Below are 22,886 nucleotides of genomic sequence, written 5' to 3' on the forward strand. Positions count from 1 at the left end.
AATCACTCCTTCATATAACCTCATCTTAGCATCCATTCCCAGATATCTATTTCTCATTACACTTTTTAATCCACCAAGGCATTTACTAGCTTCTCTCAATCTAAATTCTACCTCCACCCCCACTCCTCCCTTTCCTGCCACATTCCCTCCCAAGTATCTAAAACTATCCATTTCCTCCAGTCTCTCGCCCTTAATGCTCACTTCCAGCCTGCTGTCACTCTTTCCCCTCGTACATCTCATCATCTTACTTTTGCCCACATTTATCTTGAGCTTCTTTCTTTCACACACCTTCTCAAACTCTGTCACTAACTTCCTCAATCCCTCCTCTGATCCTGCCACAAGCGCAGTGTCGTCCGCAAACAAAAACTGACTTATCTCCCATTTTCTTTAACCATCTCTAATCCCTGACGATTCACCTCTCACACCACCCCATCCATGTGTAAATTGAACAGCAAGGGCGACATAACACATCCCTGACGAAGCCCCACCTTTACCTCAAACCATTCACTCTCTCCGTTTCTTATCCCAACACAAACTCTACTACTCTCGTAAAAACACTTTTGACTGCTCTTAACAGATTTCCACCTATCCTATATATCTGCAATACCTCCTACATTGCCTTACTTTCTACCTTGTCATAAGCCTTTTCCAGGTCCATAAAAGCCTAAAACACATCCTTACCTTTACCTATAGCTTTCTCACATATCTGTCTTACCATAAAAATATTTTCTACGCAACCCCTACCTGTCCTAAACCCACACTATTCCTCATCAATTACTCCCTTTGTTCTTCTCCTAATCCTCTAAATCAAGACCCGCACATATGCCTTCCCAACTACACACAACAAGTTGATCCTCTTGAAATTACTACACTCACACGTGTCCCCTTTTCCCTTGTAAAGTGGAACTATACAGGCACTCATCCAGTCCTTTGGCACTCTACCCTCTCTTAAACAAACATTAAATAACCTCACCAGCCAGTCTACCATTACTGTACCTCCTTTTTTCAGACATTCTGCTTGGCATCCATCCAACCCAGGTGTCTTACCTGCTCTCATCATCTAAACAGCTGCCTTCACTTCATCTTTCTTTATTTCTCCTCCATTTTCCTCACTCATCACGGTCATTTTCTTAACGCTTCCCACTCCAACTACAGTACATTTCCCTCCCTATCCTCCTTCACATTTAGCAACTCCCTAAAATAATCTGCCCTCCTTCCTCTCACTGCCTTTTTTCATTATCATCTCTTCATCTGCACCTTTTACATTTTCTTCTCTACTTGATTCGCCTCCTTTTCCTCTCTTAATTTCTTTCCAAAACATATTTTATCACTTTCAAAATTTGTCATACTCTACCCCATTTCACATCTGCTCTTCACTTTGCCTCCTTTGTCTTATGCTTTACTTCTCTTTACTTTGTACCTCTCATGATTCCCTCGTCCTAATTTGTAACCAATCTATGAAAGCTTTCTTCTCTTCTACACCCTTCTTGCTTCCTCATCCCACCACTCACTACCCTTCCTTCTATTTCCTTCCATCCTACTTGTTCCTCACACCATTTTTGCACACCTTATGACTCCCTCCTTGAAAAGAGAAAATTTGGATGAAAAAATAAACAAAGTCAAAAGTGGTTATACATTCGATCCAGTGAGATTACTAACCATAAATATAGTTAGGCTTTAGCCAAATGAAGACCTGTGGGACCCTTTCCGGAGTGAAGAGGTCAATAAAAAAATAAAACATTGATTACGTTAATCTTATCGAATCTATCTAGGGTTAGGCATAATATAAGTTGCGAGATGCAAGTCGTAATTGTGAACTATTGATACTTTTGTATTTCACAGTTAGATCCTCAGGCTTACATATATTGGAAAAAACTCTTCTTATCGGAATAATTAACAGCAGTGAACGTGTTTGACTAACTCTGTTCTATATATTCATATATTTTCTTCGATTTTCACTTGTTTTCCTCTACTTTCAGAGCCATCTAGTGGTAGCTATCGTTGCGAACGCGGGAAGTCAGTGGGAGACTCTGAGACGTTTGTAAACAACAAGGGAAGAAATGGATGTTACTCTCGCGTTACAAAATTTAAAGGTGCACGATGAACTTTTTAAGGATATTAGGTTTTACACGACTGGACTTGTTCATCCAGAGGTACGTAACGTCTTATATACCTTGAAGTGATTTTTTGTTGAGGCCTAGGTAAAATAAAACCTCGGCGGCCTGAGAACGTCAGATATGGTAATGTTATTGTTTGTACAAATTGTTTATAATGTTAAGGTATCGCTGAGGAACTATACCCATAGATATCTAGGTGCAAAATATGAATTACTAACATAGAGTGCGTTCATTCTTTAAAAACCTGACAGGATATGTGTAAATGTATAAACAGTGAATTTATTGTAGGCATGTCAAAGTACCGGTTGATTAGGCCTTGCATCGTGGAATTTGGTAGTGCAAACAGAGATTGTATTTACCTGAGAGAATTTGCCGTAAAAGGATATTTAATTACCAAAATGGCTTCATAGTATAACAGAACATTCAGTATACAATACTAGACATTACACAGGCTGAGCCTGCTAGGACAGTAGTATTTGTTTGTGTTAAAGGCTTAAACTGTTAAAGTGATACTTGTCTAGCAATAAATCAGTGATAAGTACCTGCAAGTGGTGGATAAGATGGGTGTCAGAGAGAATCATCTCCCTTGGCCTATCACTCATCTTCAAAACTTGACATCCTTACTTCCATCAGAAGGTGCAGCCTTGAAGCTAAAGGGCCAATATTCAGTTTCCAGGTTAGGCCTAAGATACATTATCTTCAGCTCTATTTCCTCCACATTTTTGTATATGGAGAGCTGACTGTTAGCAACTAATACCATCCTACTACTATAAACTAGTAATAAAAATAGCCCCTCACTAATATAATACAGGCAACAGTTCTAAGCATCCTCCCCGGAGAGGTCTGGGAGGGGTCGAGGGCCAGTGCTTGTCACTATTATCTATAGGGCAGTAGATTTCCAGTCATTAAAACTCAAAGCAACACTTATGATTATTATTCATTTATCAATGTCAGGTGCCATAATAAAACAAAGTTGTTCAATGTTTACTTTTCTGCATGCAGCTGTAGTGCTGAGAAACATGGATACTGAATACTGACTTCTAGAGGTATCTTGACATCTGGTACCAAGTGACTTCAAAGAATTATGGGGTGTTACTGGTATGGTTTTATATCAAACTATTGAGTGCTCTATTGAGTCAGTCAAAATCTATTACCAGTATAATTTGTGAATTCTGGCTAAATGGGCATGTGGTATGCTTTCCTGACATTGATTACACTAACTTGAGTAGAACAGATACGGGAAGTTATGGCTGGAGCAAATAAAGGAATCAGTAGGAAGGTGGTTCTGTTCCAGTATTACAGAAATACATTTTCATTTTTTTTATTTTTTTATTTTTTCCCCATTTGAAAGATCTATGTTTTCTATGGAATGGCTAGGTTAGCAGCTATTGGAGTATGTAAGTTTCATGTTAAATGTCTTTGCTTGTGTGTTTTTGGAATTTTACTGATTGGTTGCATGGAGGCAATCAGCATCCAGAACCAAATGTATCTCCCCTGAATGCATATTGACACTTCTAGGACAAGCCTGCGCATCCGGGAGGTGCTCAGATGAGAGGAGGGGTGGGAGGGGTGTGGAGTGTATTTAGGGATGAAATGGGTGGGAGTGTTTTTATGCCTTTCCCTTTTTGGCTACCTCCCTTGGAAGGGGGAAAAAGCCTTGGTATATGTATGTATGTATGTATTTATTTATTATTTATTTATTAATTTATTATTATTTTTTTTTTAAGATTCATAGAAGTTGTATGTATGTGTGGTGTGACCCTGAATCTCAATGGATTCAGTATTCACATTATTTGACAATTTTGCATAATGTTTCCTTTGCATGTATAGAGGGACCAGTGTTTTATGTATATTATTCTGTACAAGGTAGTACTTGAACCAACATTTTTCACTCCTGTAGCCAATAAGCTGTAATGTTATACTACTATACGTGTCACTTTTATGAGAGCTCTTATGATGAGTGTACCATACATCTTGATACCTCTAGGAGAGAGAAAGTAGATTATCAGAAAGGTTAAACAGTTGTAAAGATACACTACAGTAGGTAATGCTTTATGGGACTAGCTGCTGATGCCCAAGATGCAACCACTACATAAAAGACACTGAACACCTTGTCTTACATTGTCCCCCTAACAATCCCTAGAGAACAATACATTATTTGTTCCCAGAGTGACCTATGGACCTGTCTGGTAGGCATTGCCAGTTACCTGGAAGCTGTGGGTCTCCTACAAGAGACCTGTGGTAGCAGATTGAGTTGTTGATACTGGCAAGTCTTCATGAGACCAATTGCCAGGATGATTGTTCCTATATACAGACACATTTTATTAATGCTGTATATTTATATTTCAGATTTTACAGCTCCTTACCAATGGGGGTGCCAAACAGTCTCCCCATATTGCTGATATGATGACACATCTTATTACTGGGACAGACCCAGACAAAAATGAAATGGATGAAGTTAAGGATATTTATGAGAAACCCATTGTTACCCAGCAGTGGGTAGTACTATCCATCAAATGTGGGAAAAGATTACCGTATCCTTTAATTGAAAACTTTGTATTGTAATAGTGTTCTAAACACTTGTAACTTCATGTGTGCTGCTTATGTATATATTTTTGCCTGAATGTGTGTGTGTATATGTGTATTTACCTAATTGTAGTATACAGGAAAGGGGCAACACTCATTGGGTCCTCACTTCTATTCTGTAATTTTCTAACATACCTAGACTCAAATTCATGTACAGTTCCAACTTAACCTATATCTTTGATGTCCAATTATCATATTTAGATTCGAACTTATGTATAGCTTGGGCTATATCACCTTGTAAGCTATTCCACATATTTGTATATCAATATGGGAAATTGTATTTCTGCACATCTTTTCAATATGTGGTCTTTCTTAATTTACATCCATGACCTAGCCCTCCCATCTTTAATCAGGAGGTCTCTTCTATCAATGTAATCTATCCTTCCTAGTGACCTGAACACTGTCATCATGTCACCTTTTTCTCTTTGATCTTTCAAAGTTGGTAGACCCAGTACATTTAGTATTTCCTCATATGGTTTTTCTGCAAGGCTGGGGACCAGTTTGGTTGCTGCCCTTTGTATTCTCTCAGTCTCACTTATACAATATCCTTCACTCTGTGTGGGGACCATACCTCTGATATATGTGTGTATTATATATTATTATACATTTTATATATATGTATGTGTGTGTGTGTGTGTATATATCTACCTCTAGTATGATATAAAAAAGTTGGCTGATAAATGATTAAACAAAGTTAACAGTTGGTTCATTTTCACAATGGGCCTAGACCATTGGTTAAGGGGGCCGTCGCACTCGAGAACGAACTTCGTCAATTATTATCGGAATTTCGCGAATTTTTAATATGTTATATATACATATACTGAGATGTTCACCACCAGTTTTCATATCATTTGGTTGAAAAACAATGAAGTAATTAAAAAAACTTTTTGGAAAAATTACAAACTTTCTATCTCCTCATTTATCCATTGACTGAGCATGCTGAAAAAATACCACAAATGCTCTATAACAATGCCTAAATAATTGTCGTACAGTTTTTGGAATTTCCTCTTAGTTTAGGAGAAAGATTTTTTTTTTTTTTATATATAAAATACAATATATCGACTTCTATCACAAAAAATGAAAAACGCCACTATAAGAAAAAATGCAAATTTATGCAGCTTTCAAATGATCCAAACCCCATTAAAATCGGCCAAGTAGTTATGGAGGAGATAGAAAAATGTAGAGAAAAGTGTAGTTTTGAGATATTGAGCTTTGAAGTTCAAAATATATTTCCCTGCATTTTTTATATATTTCATTTAGATTTTTTTTCTCTGTGCCAATCTTCATGCATTCTATGTCATTCACATGTTATCATAAAGTGTAGCTGGTACCTGGTCCCCCCTTTTACGAGGTATTAGCAGCTCAGGAGGCACCACCTCCCTCATTGTCACCAGGTTCGCTTACTAGAAAGCTCCCGGGTGGAAATCGGAGCTGAACAATAGTTTTCTCTTCCTCTTTCTGGTCTTTGGTGTCCCTTTCCGTTCTGTGTCTTTGTCTTGTTCCTCAAGTGCTTTTGTAATGATGGGATTGACTCCAACCATGTGAGAAAGAAGATTATGTGTCCTTCCAAAGTTATGATCAATGACAGTCGCTCTTGTGATGGAAAGCATTCGGAGCATTTCATTTGAAGAGGCACGTAATGGTACGTCACGCATGCTCGATGTTTGCGGTGACATCATTTGAGAAAAGAGGATGTGGAGGGGCAGAGGAGTGCGATAACGCGGTCAGCGTAGCGAGCCCGGGTGCGCAGCAGCACTGCTATGAGCCATCTCCAGTAATAACCGAGGTAGAAGTACACTCTTTCTCAATAATTTGATTCAGTTTCTTAGCTCTTTCATGAAATGCACGTTTCTTCTTCGAATGTTTAGGCATTCTTGAAATGATTATAGCTTCAAATAAAAGTAAATAAAAGTTCTCCAAGGAGCGACAATCCACTTTCTCCGCCTACTCACAATAATTCTCTCAGTTTACTCACGGGTGCAAAGTGCTTTCCCCACATGTAGGACAAGTTTCCAGCTAGTCTTTATTAGTGAATAACAAAATACATCACATTTGTGCCATTTTTATTGCGATGAAATAACTTAGTCGAAGATATGTGCAGCGAAGGTGTACTGGGAAGTGGGGGGGGTCAGAAAAATAGTCATAACTCCTTTATTTTTTGGTATTTCGCTGAAATATTTCAGGACTGGCTTGCCAAATGGCTACTAGATGACAGGGATTTTTTTTTTTTTTTTTTTTTTCCCAAATATTTTGATTTTTTCGGAAATTCATCGCGATGACCCCCTTAAACATCAACTCCAATCTAGGTAATTAAAGGGATCAGTGATTAGTACTTCTTATGGTGGTCCGGCGAGATGAACAAAGGAACCGCCCATTTTCAAAAACCTGTTAACTTCTTCAATATGAGTCTATTCACATGCACATCGAGTTGCCTGATGTACAATGATGCATCACAATACATGCATTACAAATGATAAATTTACTGCTGTTATACTATTCTCTTTCACCCTGAATAGATATGTCACAGGAAACATGATTAAGTCTGTTCACAGAATACAGGGGTCACTCAGTTACAACTACAAAATAAATATAATCAGGAAGCCAATGCAGCATCCTCATATACCGTACTCTTGGTTCATGACACATAGGTGTCATCATATTCAAGAGCTTAATCCCACACTTCCATCGAGAGGTACAGCCTTTTGGGACTGGCATTCAGTCAGATGAAGTATTTAACAAGTATAGTGGGAGTTATGAGGATGGATTGAGTGAGACATGTGGAGGTTGAACAGTGAGCAGGTGTGGAAAGAGCTAACAGGTGGAGTTGGTCAAAGGATGCTGAGATAGTTTGGGCATGTGAAAAGAATGAATGAATAAAGACTGGGAGAAAGAGTGTGGAAGGTAAAAGTGAATGGTGGGAACTTGAGGGGATGACCAAGAATGAGGTGGATGGATGGGGAAGTAAGCATGGAATGCAAGAAAAATATATATCAAGCAAGGAAGAGTATGCAAAAGATTGGGGAGTGTTTTTAAATGGATGAGGAAGATGATGCAGGAATGAGTGTTCTTGTCTGCTCCATAAACCTCTTTAAGTGGACAAGGGAAGAGGTTACCACACAATGAAATGGTGGAGGTAAATCAGCTTTGACTGCCAGGCACCTGCTGTGGAAGTGCACTGTCATTCTGCATTACCTCTGACCCCTCATGCACGAGGTGGTAAAATGGCAGACATTTTTTTTTTTTTTTTTTCTTCTTATTTGTTATTTTATTATTATTATTATTATTTATTATTATTATTTATTATTATTATTATTATTTATTATTATTATGGGATAGATGTAGGGCTGGTGTATGCTTTGACTTTGCCACTCCATTCTCCAGATAAGGAGGAAAAAGCCTGTTGTTATATATGCATGCAAAAATTGGCTTGTGTTATACTGAGAACTAGGACCTACGCATTTAGAGGTTTACCTGTACTTCACTCATTATTCAATGTAATTGCAATATATAATCTTTTATAATCCTTAACCAGAGATCAGTCATGAAGGTTTTTCCCCAGAAGTTACTGAGCCTTTTGGAGACGTTGTAGCATGTACATCCAAATTGAGTAAAGCAGATACTTTGGCAGTATGGGGTCTCATAACCTATATGGGTGGCTCATTTTCCTTGAACCTCAACAAGAAATGTACACATCTCATCACTGGAAAACCAGAAGGGGTAAGAAAAAAAAATTGAAGACTTCAGAGTTTAGTATCTTTACCTCTGTGTATATCTGGGTTTTACCCAAAGATGGTGTTGTCAATAAACATATTGAATGGGAAACATATATGAAAAATTTGAGTAGTGGATGGTGGGTCCAGCTCAAGAATATAAAGAAACCCTTCAGTTTTGTGTGCTTATTTCTTATCCAAAAGGAATATACCAAAATTATTCTTATGTTCAACAGCTATTAACTGAAAGCTCCCACTCCATTTATGGAGTCCATTTATCAAACACTTTAAATTCATGCATGTTGTCCACATGAATTATTCCTTCTAATTTGTTCTACAAATTGAACCATTTCTATGAAAGACTGTTTCTTAACATCCTTCAAGCTAGGAGCTGTGGGTCTCTTGCAACAGAGAATTGGATCAACAGATTGATGGAGTAATCTTCCAAGCAGTCTGTGTTGTATATTTTCTATTTTAAGTAATTATTTATTTTCATGCCCTCATGAAGTTTTTTCATCCAGTTAACTCCACTTTCACCATTCTAAAGATAACTATCTTTCACCTTTCTCTTTGATCCTCTAATGTGGGTAGTCTCAGTTTGATCTCTCCTTTTACGTTGTATCAGCCAGGCTAGGGTTCATTCTAGTTGCTGCCTTTGTATTCTATGAGGCATATAGTAAATGGGATAGGGACCTTCCATTTCAAATTGAGGAACTTCTATGATATTACTGTCCTCATAACTCTTGAGAACTTTATCATATTCAATTCTTAAACTAGGGTTCCTTTCAAAATTAGAGTTAAGCGTAGCTAACCTCTTCCTTGCTCCAGTCTCATTTTCAAGCAGACTCAACTTAGAAACATCACTTTTCCAAGGAAGAGCAACCTCATACCTGCCATCAACAAACTTAACTGAATTCTCAAAATTATCTAACACTGGGTCTTTGGGAGACTTATCCCTCCCATCACAAATCCCAATACTTTCAAGGCTCCAAAATTCATGGAGCTCAGATTCATTAACAGGTTTAGCAGTACTCATACACAACATCTGGTGAGATACATTCTTTTCCTGGGTTTTCATACAAGAACCAGACAATATCCAACCAAACACAGACTCAAAGGCCACTAAATCATCACATCTTATAAGGTCCTCTGGGGAAACAAAACGCCAGTAAGTATCCACACCAATCAGTATATCCAAAGTGAGGTCACGATCACGTCCATAGTCATCAGTTAACTGTAGATGTGAAAGGGACTACAAAACATCAGAGGGGATCCTTTGACGGCTTAAGGGTGGGCAAATGGTCTCAACTTTGACCGCTAATATTGAGTGAGGATTACCCTGAGTGTCAATCACTTTCACATCATATACATTCCATTCTTTTCTATTTTGTGATTTCTTATTCCCAAAGGTTGATTATGAAGTGTACTTAGATGTAACCCACTTGGGTTTGATTCTTCTAACAATATCATGGCTCACATAAATAGTGTCTGCCCCTAAATCAAACATGACAATAGCATCAATAGATTTCCCATTATTAGTTAGAGTCTTGATCTTAGCAGTTTGCAACACAGTGGACCTTTTAACTCTGATCATGACTGCATTATTAACTTGTTCACTGGGGGTGTGGGCAACATCCTGTCTACTTGGTGAATTATTAGTGACACAAATTGTTTTGCCCGTTCTACAAAAGATATTGTGATATCCGTTACATTGCACACGCTTCACTTTTCCTCTACAGTCCTTGGACATATGTCCTTTGACAAGGCACTTAAAACAAAGCCCTAGGGATTTCACTTTCTCTTCATGTCTAAGGATATCCAATCTCAATATTTGATTGCACTTTTCGGACTTGTGTCTCTTCTAACAAAACACACACTGTTGTGGTCCTTCTTCAGCTGACGTCTGCAAGGCTGAAGCCGAACTAACTTTTCTTCTTTCGACATCTTGTGGTGCGTTGCTCTTCTCCATGGACAAATCCTTAAAAATCTCCGATCGTTCACGACGCTGGATCTCGGTTTGCAGAAACTTCATTAACCAGTCTAAATCGCCTTCATGTCCAACACTTTCCCTCGACCACTCCAGACGGATGTCCTGTGGTAGGCGAGCTACGATAATAGGAGTCAACACCATGCCATACTGGTTACCGCTGAACCCAAGGGCTTCCAAACTTCTTATATGCCACAACAGTTGGTCTCGTAACTTCCATAGGGAATCACACTGATTAGCTCCTTTAGCTCTTGATGTCAAAGAAGCGTTCATTAAACCCGACACATGGGCGAATACGATTCTTTCAGTGCTGCCAAATCTCTCTTTGAGTAGATCACATGCCATCTTATAATTTGCAGTGGTAAGCGCCAAGCCTTAAATGACAGAAAGTGCCTCTCCTCGAGGGAGGGACTGCAGGTATGAGAACTTGCTTATAACAGGCAAGTCACTCTGGTCAACCAGAGCTTCGAAGCAGTCCCAGAAGGGTTGCCACTCTATAGCTTCGCCAGCATATTTAGGGAGCTCTAAACTAGGTAACCAAACCTCTGATCTATCCTTAGAAGAAATGGAGATAGAATCACTTACAACAGTCATATCCTTCAGGCGCTTGGCAGCCTTTGCTCTAATCTTCCTGGCAGATCTAAACTTGTCAGTTTCATCCATATCTGACTCTACTTCGTCAGAGTTCAATTCCAACTCCACTGCCGTCTGGTGCTTCTCAAGATCTGCAAGCCTCTTGTCAAATATGCAAATAATAATAATTCTAATAATTCTAATAATTCGAGGCTGGTAGCATCATCATTCAATAAATCTTCTAATTCCTTGACGCTTCGCGTCACCCAGCCTTTGGCTGACGCTCTCTTTTTCTTAGCTTCTTGTAAATCGGCAGACATCGTGTCAAACCTTAAAACGGGTTAACCTTATTCTTAAAGGACTTAGATAGGGTTTCCCAGGTCTGGGCACCAAATGTAATGTTCAAAAAACTTCACAATATATGCCGGCTTTTACCAGAAAGTCGAGTGGGATTAAAATAAAAAATATGGCGTCGATTCTGTTTATTTACTTGCGAAAACAAGATATTTCAAAGATGGTAAATAATTACCCTCTTTCCCTGGATCCAAATAAATGCACAAACATAATCATATAAAAAATATATAGCAGACCATTATAATGATAATGGTAGTATTAATCAAATGTAACCAATTCAAAACAAGTAAATATAGAAATGGCGGGAAGCAGACGACAGACCACCTAGCAAGGCGACTTAAGGGCGATAGTCGTATCTTTAACACCACTCACTCTCTCCATTTCTAATCCTAACACAAGCCCTACTACTTTCGTAAAAATTCCTAACTGCTCTTAACAGCTGTCCTATCCCATATATCTGCAATACCTCCCACAGTGCCTTCCTGTCTACCCTGTCGAAAGCCTTCGTAAACCTTTTCCAAATCCATAAAAGCCCAAAAAACATCCTTACCTTTTCCTATAGCTTTCTCACATATCTGTCTTACCACAAAAATCTGATCTACGCAACCCCTATCTGTCCTAAAACTACACTGTTCCTCACCAATTACTCCCTCTGTTCCTCTCCTAATCCTCTCAATCAAGACCTTCCCATAAGCCTTCCCAACTACACTCAACAAGCTGATCCCTCTGAAACTACTACACTCACACTTGTCCCCCTTTCCCTTGTAAAGCGGAACTATACAGGTTCCTCCAGTCCTCCGGCACTTTACCCCCTCATAAACAAACATTAAATAACCTCATCATCTTAACAGCTGCTTTCACTTCATCTTTCCCTATTTCTCCTCCATTTTCCTCACTCATCACTCTCATTTTCTTAGCACTTCCCACTGCAACTACCTTTCCCTCCCTATCCTCCTTCACATTTAGCAACTCCCTAAAATACTCTGCCCACCTTCCTCTTACTGCCTTCTCTTCCATTATTATCTTTCCATTCTCCATCTGCACCTTTTACTTTTTCTTCTCTACTTGATTCACCTCCTCTTCCTCTTTTAATTTTTTTCCAAAACATCTTTTTATTACTTTCAAAGTTTTCTGTCATACTCTTACCCCATTTCTCATCTCTCCTCTTTGCTTCCTTTATCTTATGCTTAACTTCCTTTCTCTTTACTTTGTACTTCTCATACGATTCCCTCGTCCTAATTTGTAACCAATCTATGAAAGCCTGCTTCTTCTCTTCTACACCCTTCTTTGCTTCCTCATCCCACCACTCACTACCCTTCTTTCTATTTCCTCCTGCCCTCCTTGTTCCACACACCATCCTTGCACACCTTATGACTCCCTCCTTGAACCATCCCTGTTCCTCCTCCACTTCTAGTTCTACTCTGTCCTTCACTACCCCCCACTCCTCTCTCAGCTTCTTCTTGTACTCATTCTCCTTTTCTTTCTCATTTAAGCAGTTCACTCTTAAGTACCTCCCTACCTTCTGCCCATTTCCTCTTTCTCTGCCTATTCTCCACTCTCAATTTGCCTTCCACCAGAAAATGATCTGATATTCCCCTACTCTCTCACCTTAGAACATGTACATCCTTAACTCTTCCTACATATTCCTGGTCACCACTATATAGTCCAATAATGCTCTATCTGCCACCCTTCCATCCACCACCCTCTCCCATATGTATTTATGCTTGACTTTCTTCCTAAACACTGTATTTGCTATCATGAACTCTCTTTCAAGACACATCTCCACCATCAATTCTCCACTACAATTTTTACCTGGAACTCCATACTTCCCAATCACTATTGGTTCGTTTCCTACCCTAGTATTAAGGTCTCCCAATATCACTACATTGACATTTCTCCCTAATCCCTCTATGCACTCATTTAAATCTACCCAAAAAGCCTCCCTTTCCTCTATGCTCTTCTCACTACCAGGCCCATATGCACAGTTTTGTATAAAAGAAAAGGGTCAGTCAGTACTTGAAATTTGCACTTAACTTATTTCTCCCTGTGGAGTGGAATTATGCCTTTTGACTTTGGCTACCTCCCTTGTAAGGGAGAAGAAGCCCTTAATATATATATATACCTATTCTATATACATACTAAGAGCTTTTCCCCCATATAAGGGAGGTAGCTAAGTCAGAGGCATGTACCTATTCCCACCCATTTCACTCCCACCACCCTCTGTCCCTGCCTCTGCCAACTGCCCTGGGTCAAATGCAATGCAGCAAGACACAGTACATCCACAGCAAGGCTGCTTCCCTTAATCAGGGACCCCCTTATCCGTCCCCTCATGCAGAAGAATAGAAGACTGGTAGAAATCCCTACAGGTTGTGTCAAAATATCATTCACACCTAAGCACCCCCCATCCCCTATCCCTCCCTTGCATAACAGTATCATCCTTACACAGTCATTCCCCACTCATCCATTTCTCCTGCACTCTCCCTTCCTTGCTCAACAGACATTCCCCTATGTATGTATGTACCTTATTTCTCTGTATACAGTATATGGCAAAATTATATTTTGATGCAGCCCAAAGGAATTTCTTCCCATCTTCTATTTTTCTGGATGAGGGGATGGAGAGGGGGGTCATTGATAAAGTTAAGTGGCCTTGCTGTGGATGTGGTGTCTTGCTACATTGCTTGAGAACCAGGGCAGTAGGTGGGATACAGGGATGACCTGTCATCCATGAGGAGCTAAGATGAGAGGGAGGAAAGTTTGGTGGATGGGAGTGGGTATATTCCTTTTGACTTTGGCTACCTCACTGGTAAAGGGAGGGGGAACCCTTGATATATAGATACAGTATTTGTAAAAAAATATATATATATATTGGGAACAGACAGGACTTAAAGCAATTTCTTTTGCAGGCAAAGTACAACTATGCATCAAAGTATGAGGAACTGAAGATTGTAACTCCAGATTGGGTCACCGATTGTGTTGCAGATAAGGAAATAATTGAAGAGTCGCAGTACCATCCAAGATTATTGAAAATACCTGGAGAGCCTTCACCTCCTACCCGGGTACGTACAAAGGTGTCTTCAGTTTCATCCCAAATAAAAAGAGAAGAAAAGAAGAAATTAGATACTAAAAAAGTGGAAACAAAGAAGAAAGAAGAAACAAAATCATTCTTTGAGAAATTAAAATTTAGCGATGATGAAGAGGAAGATTTGAGTAAGAAAAAAGGGGGTTCTTTACTGGATCAACTCAAAGCTCCACAAAGTTGGAAGGCATCTTCCATAAAACCACCCACCACTCGTAGTACTACCACAAAATCATCCATCAGGCCAAGCACCCCAACCAGTACACCTCGTTCTACCAGGGGAATGACTATAACACCAAAATCATCACATTTGTCGAGTCTGAAAACGTTGGGAACTACATCATCTCCAGCACCAAAGTCAACATCAGTCACAGCAAAAGTTACTGCAGCAAGTTTTCGGACATCAGTCACTAAAACTTCGTATACTCAACTGAAGGCACCACCTACTGCACCAATGACCAAGCCTAGTATGGTGACACCAAGTGTAACTACCTCAAGACTCACCAAAGCATCACCCTTACCAGGTCCAACTAAAGTCCCTCTTGGAGTTACAAAAACAATGGCAGCAAGTGTCACCATAGGAAAAGCTTCATTGCCACAAGGTAAGATGGAAAATATGAATATCAGTTTTCCCCCATCTTGCACTCAGGCTATCCAAATCAAGAAACAAGATGACAGGTAGAAACTGCTAAGAATCATTCCTCCCACCCTTTCTCTTCCTTTTCCTCTCCCTCCTCCTCCCCCTCCCCCTCCCCCCTACCCTCTCTTTCCCCATCTATCCATCTTTCTTCAACTATTGCATTCCTTTTCTCTCCATCCTCTTCTTATTTCATCTCCCCAAATATCCCTCTTGCACCCTTCCTCATCCCCTCCTTCCCTCCCTAAATTCCTCTCTATCCCCTTCCCCTCTTCCCTCCCTTGCTACCCCCTCCTCCCTCTCTCTCTTTCTTTTCAAGAAGTAAATCTGACTAAGACTCCCTCACATGGTTTCCAACAACCCAGAAAACAAGGACATCCTACAAAACACTAGAAAGGATAACATGATGTATTAAAACTGCCTGAATTATCTTCACTCAAAATCCAAAGTGTGAGGCTGGCTACCTCCTATATAAGGGGTAAAAAGCCTTTTAGTATCTAGATAGGCATCCTGTATTTAGGGTTTCTTTCTGCTAGCCAAATGCTATGTTTTTTTACTGATTTTAGTATGTTCAATTTCTCATTTTCTAATACTGTGAGTTACTTGATATGTGAACTAAAGGGTGTGCACATCAAATGTTAAGCCCATTCTGTTCAACTGCTGCATGCTTCTCCAGTTTCATGGTTGTCTAAATAATATTTTTTGTTTGTATCATGAAGGAGGACCTGGAGTTTCAGTTCGAACTGTAGTATCGTCCTCTGCAGCAGTGGGAAGTACATCAGTGGTTACATCAGCTACACCAGTAGGGCAGCCATCAACCCTCGGATTGCCCTCACCAAGAGTCACAAGCACGACTGTCATGTCCGCCATGGCTCAAGCAACTTTAGTCAGAGGAAGTGTACCACTACCTGGAGGAGTTACATCTGTAACAGCTGGTTCAGTGTCTACACAGGGTGGTTCTCTGTCTGTACAGCGAGGTCCTGTACCAGTTTCTCCAAGTACTGAAGTAGTGTCAGCAGCAGCATTATCATCAACATCATCATCACCAGGATCATCGTCATTGTCATCATCATCTGCTGTTGGACTGGTAACAGCAGTAGGAGGAGCTGTAACAAATACAGTTGTTGTAACAACCACAAATGCACTTAGTGGTTCAGGAACAACTGTAACTCTATCCCAGCCTATTGGAGCAGTTGGCACCATGTCAGCACAACTTCCTCAGTCAACAGTGCCAAGTTCAGCAACTTCAGGCATTCTTGCAGGCACTGTGGCTTCAGTTCAAGGTAACTGTCATTTTATTACATTTTCATTTTACCTAAGTGCAAGAACACTAAGCTACACCTAACCACCTCACTTTGCACGTAAAAAAATTGTGACAGTATAGCATATTTTCAGTGAACTACCCACCATGATAAAGGTTGGCATTTCTGCTAGTATTCATAATTGAAAAGAGAAAAAAATTCCAAGAAATTTGAGCAGTTTTCATAATTCATTAAATATTAAGTAGGGTCACATGTAACAGGAAATGGAGAAGTAGAGACGAGGGTAAATTGTAGAGTAAGGGAAGCAAGTAAGTGTCTTGGGGGAAATGAAAAGTGTCATGAGAAATAAGTATCAGGGGAAAGATGTAAAGAAAGTACTGTATGAAGGTATGTTTATGCCCATGACACTGTGGGGCAAAGACTTGGAGTTAAAGAGAGGCAGAAAGGAGGAGTTTCAAAGTGTTTAAGAAGGCTGGTGGGAGTTGCAAGGAATGGTTTGAGTGGTTAAGGAGGTGGGGCAGAGAGCAGAGATAGAATAAGAACTGGCAGATAAGGCTGATCAAAAAATACAGGGATGGTTTGGGTATATGGAAAGAATAAGTGAAGAAATAATAGTAAAAAAGTATAGAAGACAGAGGTGGATGGAGTGAACTTGTGGGGAAGACCAAGTATGAGAGGTAAAAGGGAATATCTGTTTAGCAGGAAATGTAAAGGACAAGAGATAGCTGTAAGTGGAGAATAGTTGTGAATGGATGATGAATTGATGCAACCCAAAAGGATTTTTCCTTGTCTTCTCTAATTACTTGTGAATGGACAGGGAAGGATAGTCACTATGCAGTGAAACAGTGGAGATTAACTAGCTTTGGCTGTCAGGCCCTCCTATGGAGGTGCTGTGTCTTGCTGCATTGTTTCTGATGTAGAGGGCAGGGATGACCCTTCCTCCACAAGGAGCAAAAATAAATGTGGAAAACAAATTGGTGTGGGATGGGTGAAGGGTATATGCATGCCTTGCCCCCCACCCACCCACCCAAGGTTGTAAGTGGGAAAGGACCTTTTGATATAAGTGCGTGTGTGTGTTTTTATGCATTTATAATTATAGCATCTTTACTTAATTTTAGGTTCAAACCAGGGAATTAGTGGGGGAAATTTAGTATTGCCTCCAACTGCTCCTGGACAGATAGTTCGCACAGCTGTCCCAGGATCCACAATGCCAGGGACTCTTGGAAGTCCAGCCATGCCCTCCACTGCACCTCAGCAGGTTCACACAGTAAGTCATTGTTATATTCATTTATATTTTTCAAGGAAAAACATGCGGGTTTTGTAAAATTTATGATATATGTGAACAATAAGAAAAATTACTTGAATTGTACAGTGAAAGAATGAAATTTTTTGTATCAATCTGTCAGTCCGTCCATTGCCTCAGGTCTCTTTCGCATGAAACCTGTGGTCTCCATTTTGCAGGACTACAACTTGTAGGTACCTGTTGTTTGTTCCAATAGTTTATGAAAGCTAGAGAATGATTTTTCAAGCTTGCGCAGAACATTCTGTAGCATTAGGGCAACAAGAACCAGTGCAGTCATGTACATTTCAGGTTGCCATCCCAGGAGCCACAGTTCGCCTTCCTCATGGTGTAACACCTCAGCACTTACAGAGAATGACTCCACAGCAACGCCAGACTTATGTTGAACAGCTTCGCCAAAAAAAGCTGCAGGAGCAGCAGAGAGGAAAGCCCAGACCAGGAAAACCTCATCAGGTGATAGTGTTGTATGAATGTTTTTATATGAAAAATGTTAAATATTCTTCAAATATTTTTATTTTGGAGTTTGCCTCAGGTGTCATGTCTTTAGGTTGTAGTTTTTATACATACATACATACATATACCAAGGCTTTTTCCCCCTTCCAAGGGAGGTAGCCAAAAAGGGAAAGGCATAAAAACACTCCCACCCATTTCATCCCCAAATACACTCCACACCCCTCCCACCCTTCCTCTCATCTGAGCACCTCCTGGATGACGGGTCATCCCTGCACCCCGCCCACCGCCCTGGGTCAGAAGCAGTGTCGCAAGACACAGTACATCCACAGCAAGGCCGCTTCATTTAATCGGCGACCCCCCCTCTCCGTCCCCCTTTGCATATAAGGAGAGGACGGGGAGAAATCCCTTCGGGCTGCGTCAAAATTTACTCACACATACTACCCCACCCCCCACCCCCCCGCCCATTCCTCCTCATGCAGTCACAACATCATCCATATACAACCATTCTCCACTCACCTCTGTCTTCCGTCCTCTCCCTTCCTTCCTCAACAGACATTCCCCTCTTCCCCAAAGCCCCCTTCACCCCATCCATCCACCTCATCCTAGGACGTCCCCTCATGTTCACTCCTTCCACATCTGCCTTCCATACCTCTTTTACTAGTCTTTCTTCACTCATTCTTTCCATGTGTCCAAACCATCCTAATATTCTTTCATCAACCCTCTCTCCCAAATCCTTTTTCACCCCTGTTCTCCTCCTCACCTCCTCATTTCTCACTCTATCTAGCCTAGTAACCCCCGCCATACTTCTCAGACACCTCATCTCAAACACATTCAAACTCCTTCTCTCTTCTTCTCTTATGTTCCATATTGAATATTTATTTTTGATATAGAATACACTTCTGTACAATAACAGGTTCAAGGGCAGATAGGTGTACGGTACCCAGTTGCTAATGGACAAGTTGGGCCTCGTACCATAACCCCTGGTACAGCACCAGCTCCTGGTACCCCAGGAACTTCAGCTACTCCAGGCACTCTGTGGCAAGGAGCCATATCTGTTACAAGTACAACTCAAGTGACAACAGGTGTAAGGCCTAGTATGGCACCAGGAACTCCAGGAACTGTTGCTTCACCATATCCAGCAGGGCAGCCAAGGCCCCAGGGACAAGGACCGCCTGGTGCTGCAGGTGTTACTCAACCGACTTTAGCTGAAGGTGGTGTTAGACCAGGTTGGCCTCCCCAAGGGCAACCTGGGCAACAGTATCCTCCTGGCCAGCAGGGTCCTCCAGGTAGTCGAGTTGTTGTTGCTCAACCAGGATGGCAGCAGGGTGCTACAAGAGCTCAGGCACCAGGGACTTCAGGTCAACAAACAACACCACAAGGCCTCCTTCCACAACATATGCAACAACTTCAGCAGCAAATCCAGCAGTTGTGTCAGCATTTTCCTCACTTAACAAGCCAAGAAGCACAACAGCTTATCCAGCGTATCCCACAGCACTTCCGTCATATTCAACAGCTGGATAATGCTCAACGCAATGAGTATTTGAACTCAATGGAACCTAAAGAGAGACAAGTGGTCACTTTCTTCTTGATCAGGAAACAGCAACAGCACCATCAACAGATGTTTCAAAGACAGCAGATATTGCAGCAACAACAACAACAGCAGCAGCAGCAACAACAACAACAGCAGCAGCAGCAGCAACAGCAACAACAACAGCAGCAGCAGCAACAACAGCTACAGCAACAGCAACAACAACAACAGCAGCAGAAGGTGGGAACACCACAACAATCACCCCATGCTTGGCAACCTGGTGGCCAAGGACCTCAGTATCCCCCCATGTCTCCATGCAGGGCCCTACCAGGTCGTCCATTACCTCAGCAGTATCCAGGTAAACCGGGAGGTGTGGTTGCTCCAGGGCAAGGTTCCCCCCACATTGTTGCCCAGGGTCAACTTACTCCCCAACAGCTCACACCCCATGTCTCACCATTGGCTTCTCCTCATGGTCACTCACCAATTCAACGTGTAGAAGGAGCCCCACCACATGTTGCCCATCCAGGATTACCAGCAGCAGGAGTTCCACAGAATCTTATTAGTCAGCAGAATCTCAACTCCAAAACCAAAACTGCCCTTGCAAATATGTTGACTCACAGATTAGGAAGTGGAGTTCATCAAGGAGTCCTTTCACAAGGACCCCAAGGTCCAATGGAAGTTCCTCCACACATTGTACAACAAAAACCAGGACTTCCACAGGAAGCAGTGCAAGGTGAGTAATGAATATTTTGTTTATTCATGGAATAAGACTGAATTAGTCATTATCAAGTTCTTGGTTACTATTGTTATCAGTAAAAAATTTTGGTAAAGCTGAAATAGTAAATGGTAATGTTTACTTTTAAATGCTGACATGTGGAATACAGTATCAGTACTGTACTGAATACAAGGATACAGGTTTAATCAAAATTATCTAAAATATTCCTTTTATTTCTACTAAGATTTACTAATATAATGTTCCATATTTATTGTGATAATTGCCACTCCCTTTTTTTTTTCACTGAATGTTTGTTGAATGAATGTTGTATTGTCATCCTGAATTGAGGGACCAGCGAAAGGTACCTGCTTGTGGTGGTCCCATGAGATGGACAGAAGAGTTGCCCATTTTCAAAACCTTTCAAACCCCTCACTAAGACAGTACTAGTACAGAAAAGGCCTACGGTATCACACTGTCCCAGTTGTAATCATGTCACAAAAGACAATGAGAACCTCATCTTGTACTGCTCCACACTAGCTGTACCTAGACAACAACACAATTCTTCTTCCTTGAGTAACCTACGGGCCAGTCTAGTGGCCATTGCTGGTTAATTACAAGGTGCAGGTGTCCTGCAAGAGAGACCAGAGGCAACTCACATGACAACCATGTAGCTCATGTGCATTACCAGCTTTCATTTTCAGTATTCTTTGTTTATCCTCTTTTGGTATAGCTTTATCATTCTCCTCTCCTATCACAGTCATTCTCTTGGCATCTGCCACTGCTACAATCAAAACCTCCCTTTCCTCCTCTACATTCAGTAAATTCCTGATATACTGTACCCATCTTCCCTTTGTCACTTTCACCTCCATCACCATTTCCAATTAGCATTTTTCCGAAACTAGCTTCAAGCCCACATTATCAGGAAATGGTAAAACTAGAAATCCATAAAATCAAACCTGACACTGAAACCACTTCCATTTTCACCAGTAAAGATACAGAAGGGGCAATAAAGAAATTGAAAAACTCCAAAGGAAAAGACCCAGACATAATTTTAATTAAACATCTACCTCAAAATCCTTTGGCCAAACATTCAAAAGAGCCTCAACCATTTAGTCGCATGTGTATGTATGTATGTGTGTTTGTTTGTAAAGTTTTTACCATTGGCTTCTTCCCACTTATAAAGAAAGTGGCTGATGATACTGGTCTATCTCTCTATATACAAAGGGCTTCTTGCCCTTATAACTGAGGTAGCCAAGTCAAAAGTTACACACCCAATCCAACCCATTCCACTCCCATCCACCACCCTTGCTTCCCTTATATCTTAGTAATTAGTATAACTCGTTGGATGATTCCAGGTCCAAGTGGTGAGCCAGTATTGATGTACCGTCGGCACTTGGCAAACATCACAGGCACTGTTACCAACAACCTTGTTAGACCTCAGGCACCTGGCGGAGTAACAACACCTGGGGTAGCTGCAGGACCTCAGGGATTTTCACAACGGCCTGGCATTCCCCCTCATGCTTCAGGTCAAACTCCTGTTATGACTCCAGGGACTCAGCACTATCCAAGACCACATTTATTTGGTCACGACACAAATATCATGTGTGAGTTTGGCATCTTCTCAGAATATTACTTGTTATTGATAATTTTACAAAAGTTAATATAAGAAAATTTCCAACCTAGGTTAGGAGTACATGTCTATGAAATGACTTGAATTTGTCACAGTTCATATTAAATTTTTTATAATACTTTTTGTGTGTGAAATAGATTTTATTTTTATTGCTTTATTTTTACCTCTCTGGGGTATTGGCTGCATGTTATTGTAGGGTTAAAAGCTGTTCAGTAGCATGCAACTGATACTTTAGGGTCTATATGGGGTGCCCCTACAGACCAGAGCCACACATCATTTTGTCTGTGATAGAGGAAATCTATTCACAGAGAAATTATGCTACTTTATTATACTGCGACTGTCCCTCCATTATGCTGTCCCCCACTGTTAATACTGTCCTGTACCACTTTTCTGAATATTCATTTCCTTTTTCATCAAACCCTATGTTTGAGGAGAAGAATACTGCCACCAAGTGTTCCCACTTGAGTCATAAAAGGCAACAAAAACAGGATGGGGATAGGACTAGGCATCCTACTCTCTGTAGCCCTGTTAGGCTGGTTGAAGGCAAACCGTAAGGGAGAAAGAGTTTGTTTTATTTAGCAATGAATTTGGGTGCCAATGTTATGTGCTTCTAAGGGCAAGAAAGGAGGGGAGGGGCAGACGAGATGACGTGGGAGGTGACAACTTGTGTGTCTCAAGTTGTATCCCCAGGCAATCTGCTTGGGAGGCGGGGGGACAGGAGGTGAAATACCAAGGAGCAGCTAGCTAGATGTTGCTCCAAGATGATCTGAATCTCCAGTGTTCATCCACCCTTTATATATATGGGCAGGTCATGACCCTTGCTCCTAATTGGTGTGAGGTCAAGTGTGATGCTTGGGAAATCGGAGGCAAAAGGTTCTGATGCCAGTGACTTTTTAAGACAGAGTGTATGCATTCCTCAATGAATCCAGTGTTCATCATCACATGGCTGACCAAGGTG

General features: G+C 40.8%; 1 protein-coding gene across 2 annotated transcripts in view; it reads left to right on the forward strand.

Annotated features, from left to right (window-relative positions):
- Positions 1-1,987: 1,987 nt before the first annotated feature.
- The window catches only part of LOC143040766 (uncharacterized), a 52,114-nt gene continuing 31,215 nt past the window's right edge, over positions 1,988-22,886 (forward strand). Inside the window, exons 1-9 of one of the 2 annotated variants that reach the window (XM_076212183.1) lie at positions 1,988-2,153; positions 4,467-4,651; positions 8,243-8,420; positions 14,231-15,005; positions 15,760-16,323; positions 17,421-17,569; positions 17,879-18,055; positions 18,969-20,316; positions 21,654-21,902. In XM_076212183.1, the coding sequence (XP_076068298.1) occupies positions 2,061-2,153; positions 4,467-4,651; positions 8,243-8,420; positions 14,231-15,005; positions 15,760-16,323; positions 17,421-17,569; positions 17,879-18,055; positions 18,969-20,316; positions 21,654-21,902 (3,718 nt within the window). In that variant the 5' untranslated portion in view covers positions 1,988-2,060. The remainder of the gene's footprint in view (positions 2,154-4,466; positions 4,652-8,242; positions 8,421-14,230; positions 15,006-15,759; positions 16,324-17,420; positions 17,570-17,878; positions 18,056-18,968; positions 20,317-21,653; positions 21,903-22,886) is intronic. The other variant, XM_076212193.1, reaches the window with a different exon arrangement.

This window comes from Oratosquilla oratoria, chromosome 2 (assembly GCF_046742065.1).
Source record: "Oratosquilla oratoria isolate Oo_2021 chromosome 2, ASM4674206v1, whole genome shotgun sequence".
Classification (NCBI taxonomy): domain Eukaryota; kingdom Metazoa; phylum Arthropoda; class Malacostraca; order Stomatopoda; family Squillidae; genus Oratosquilla; species Oratosquilla oratoria.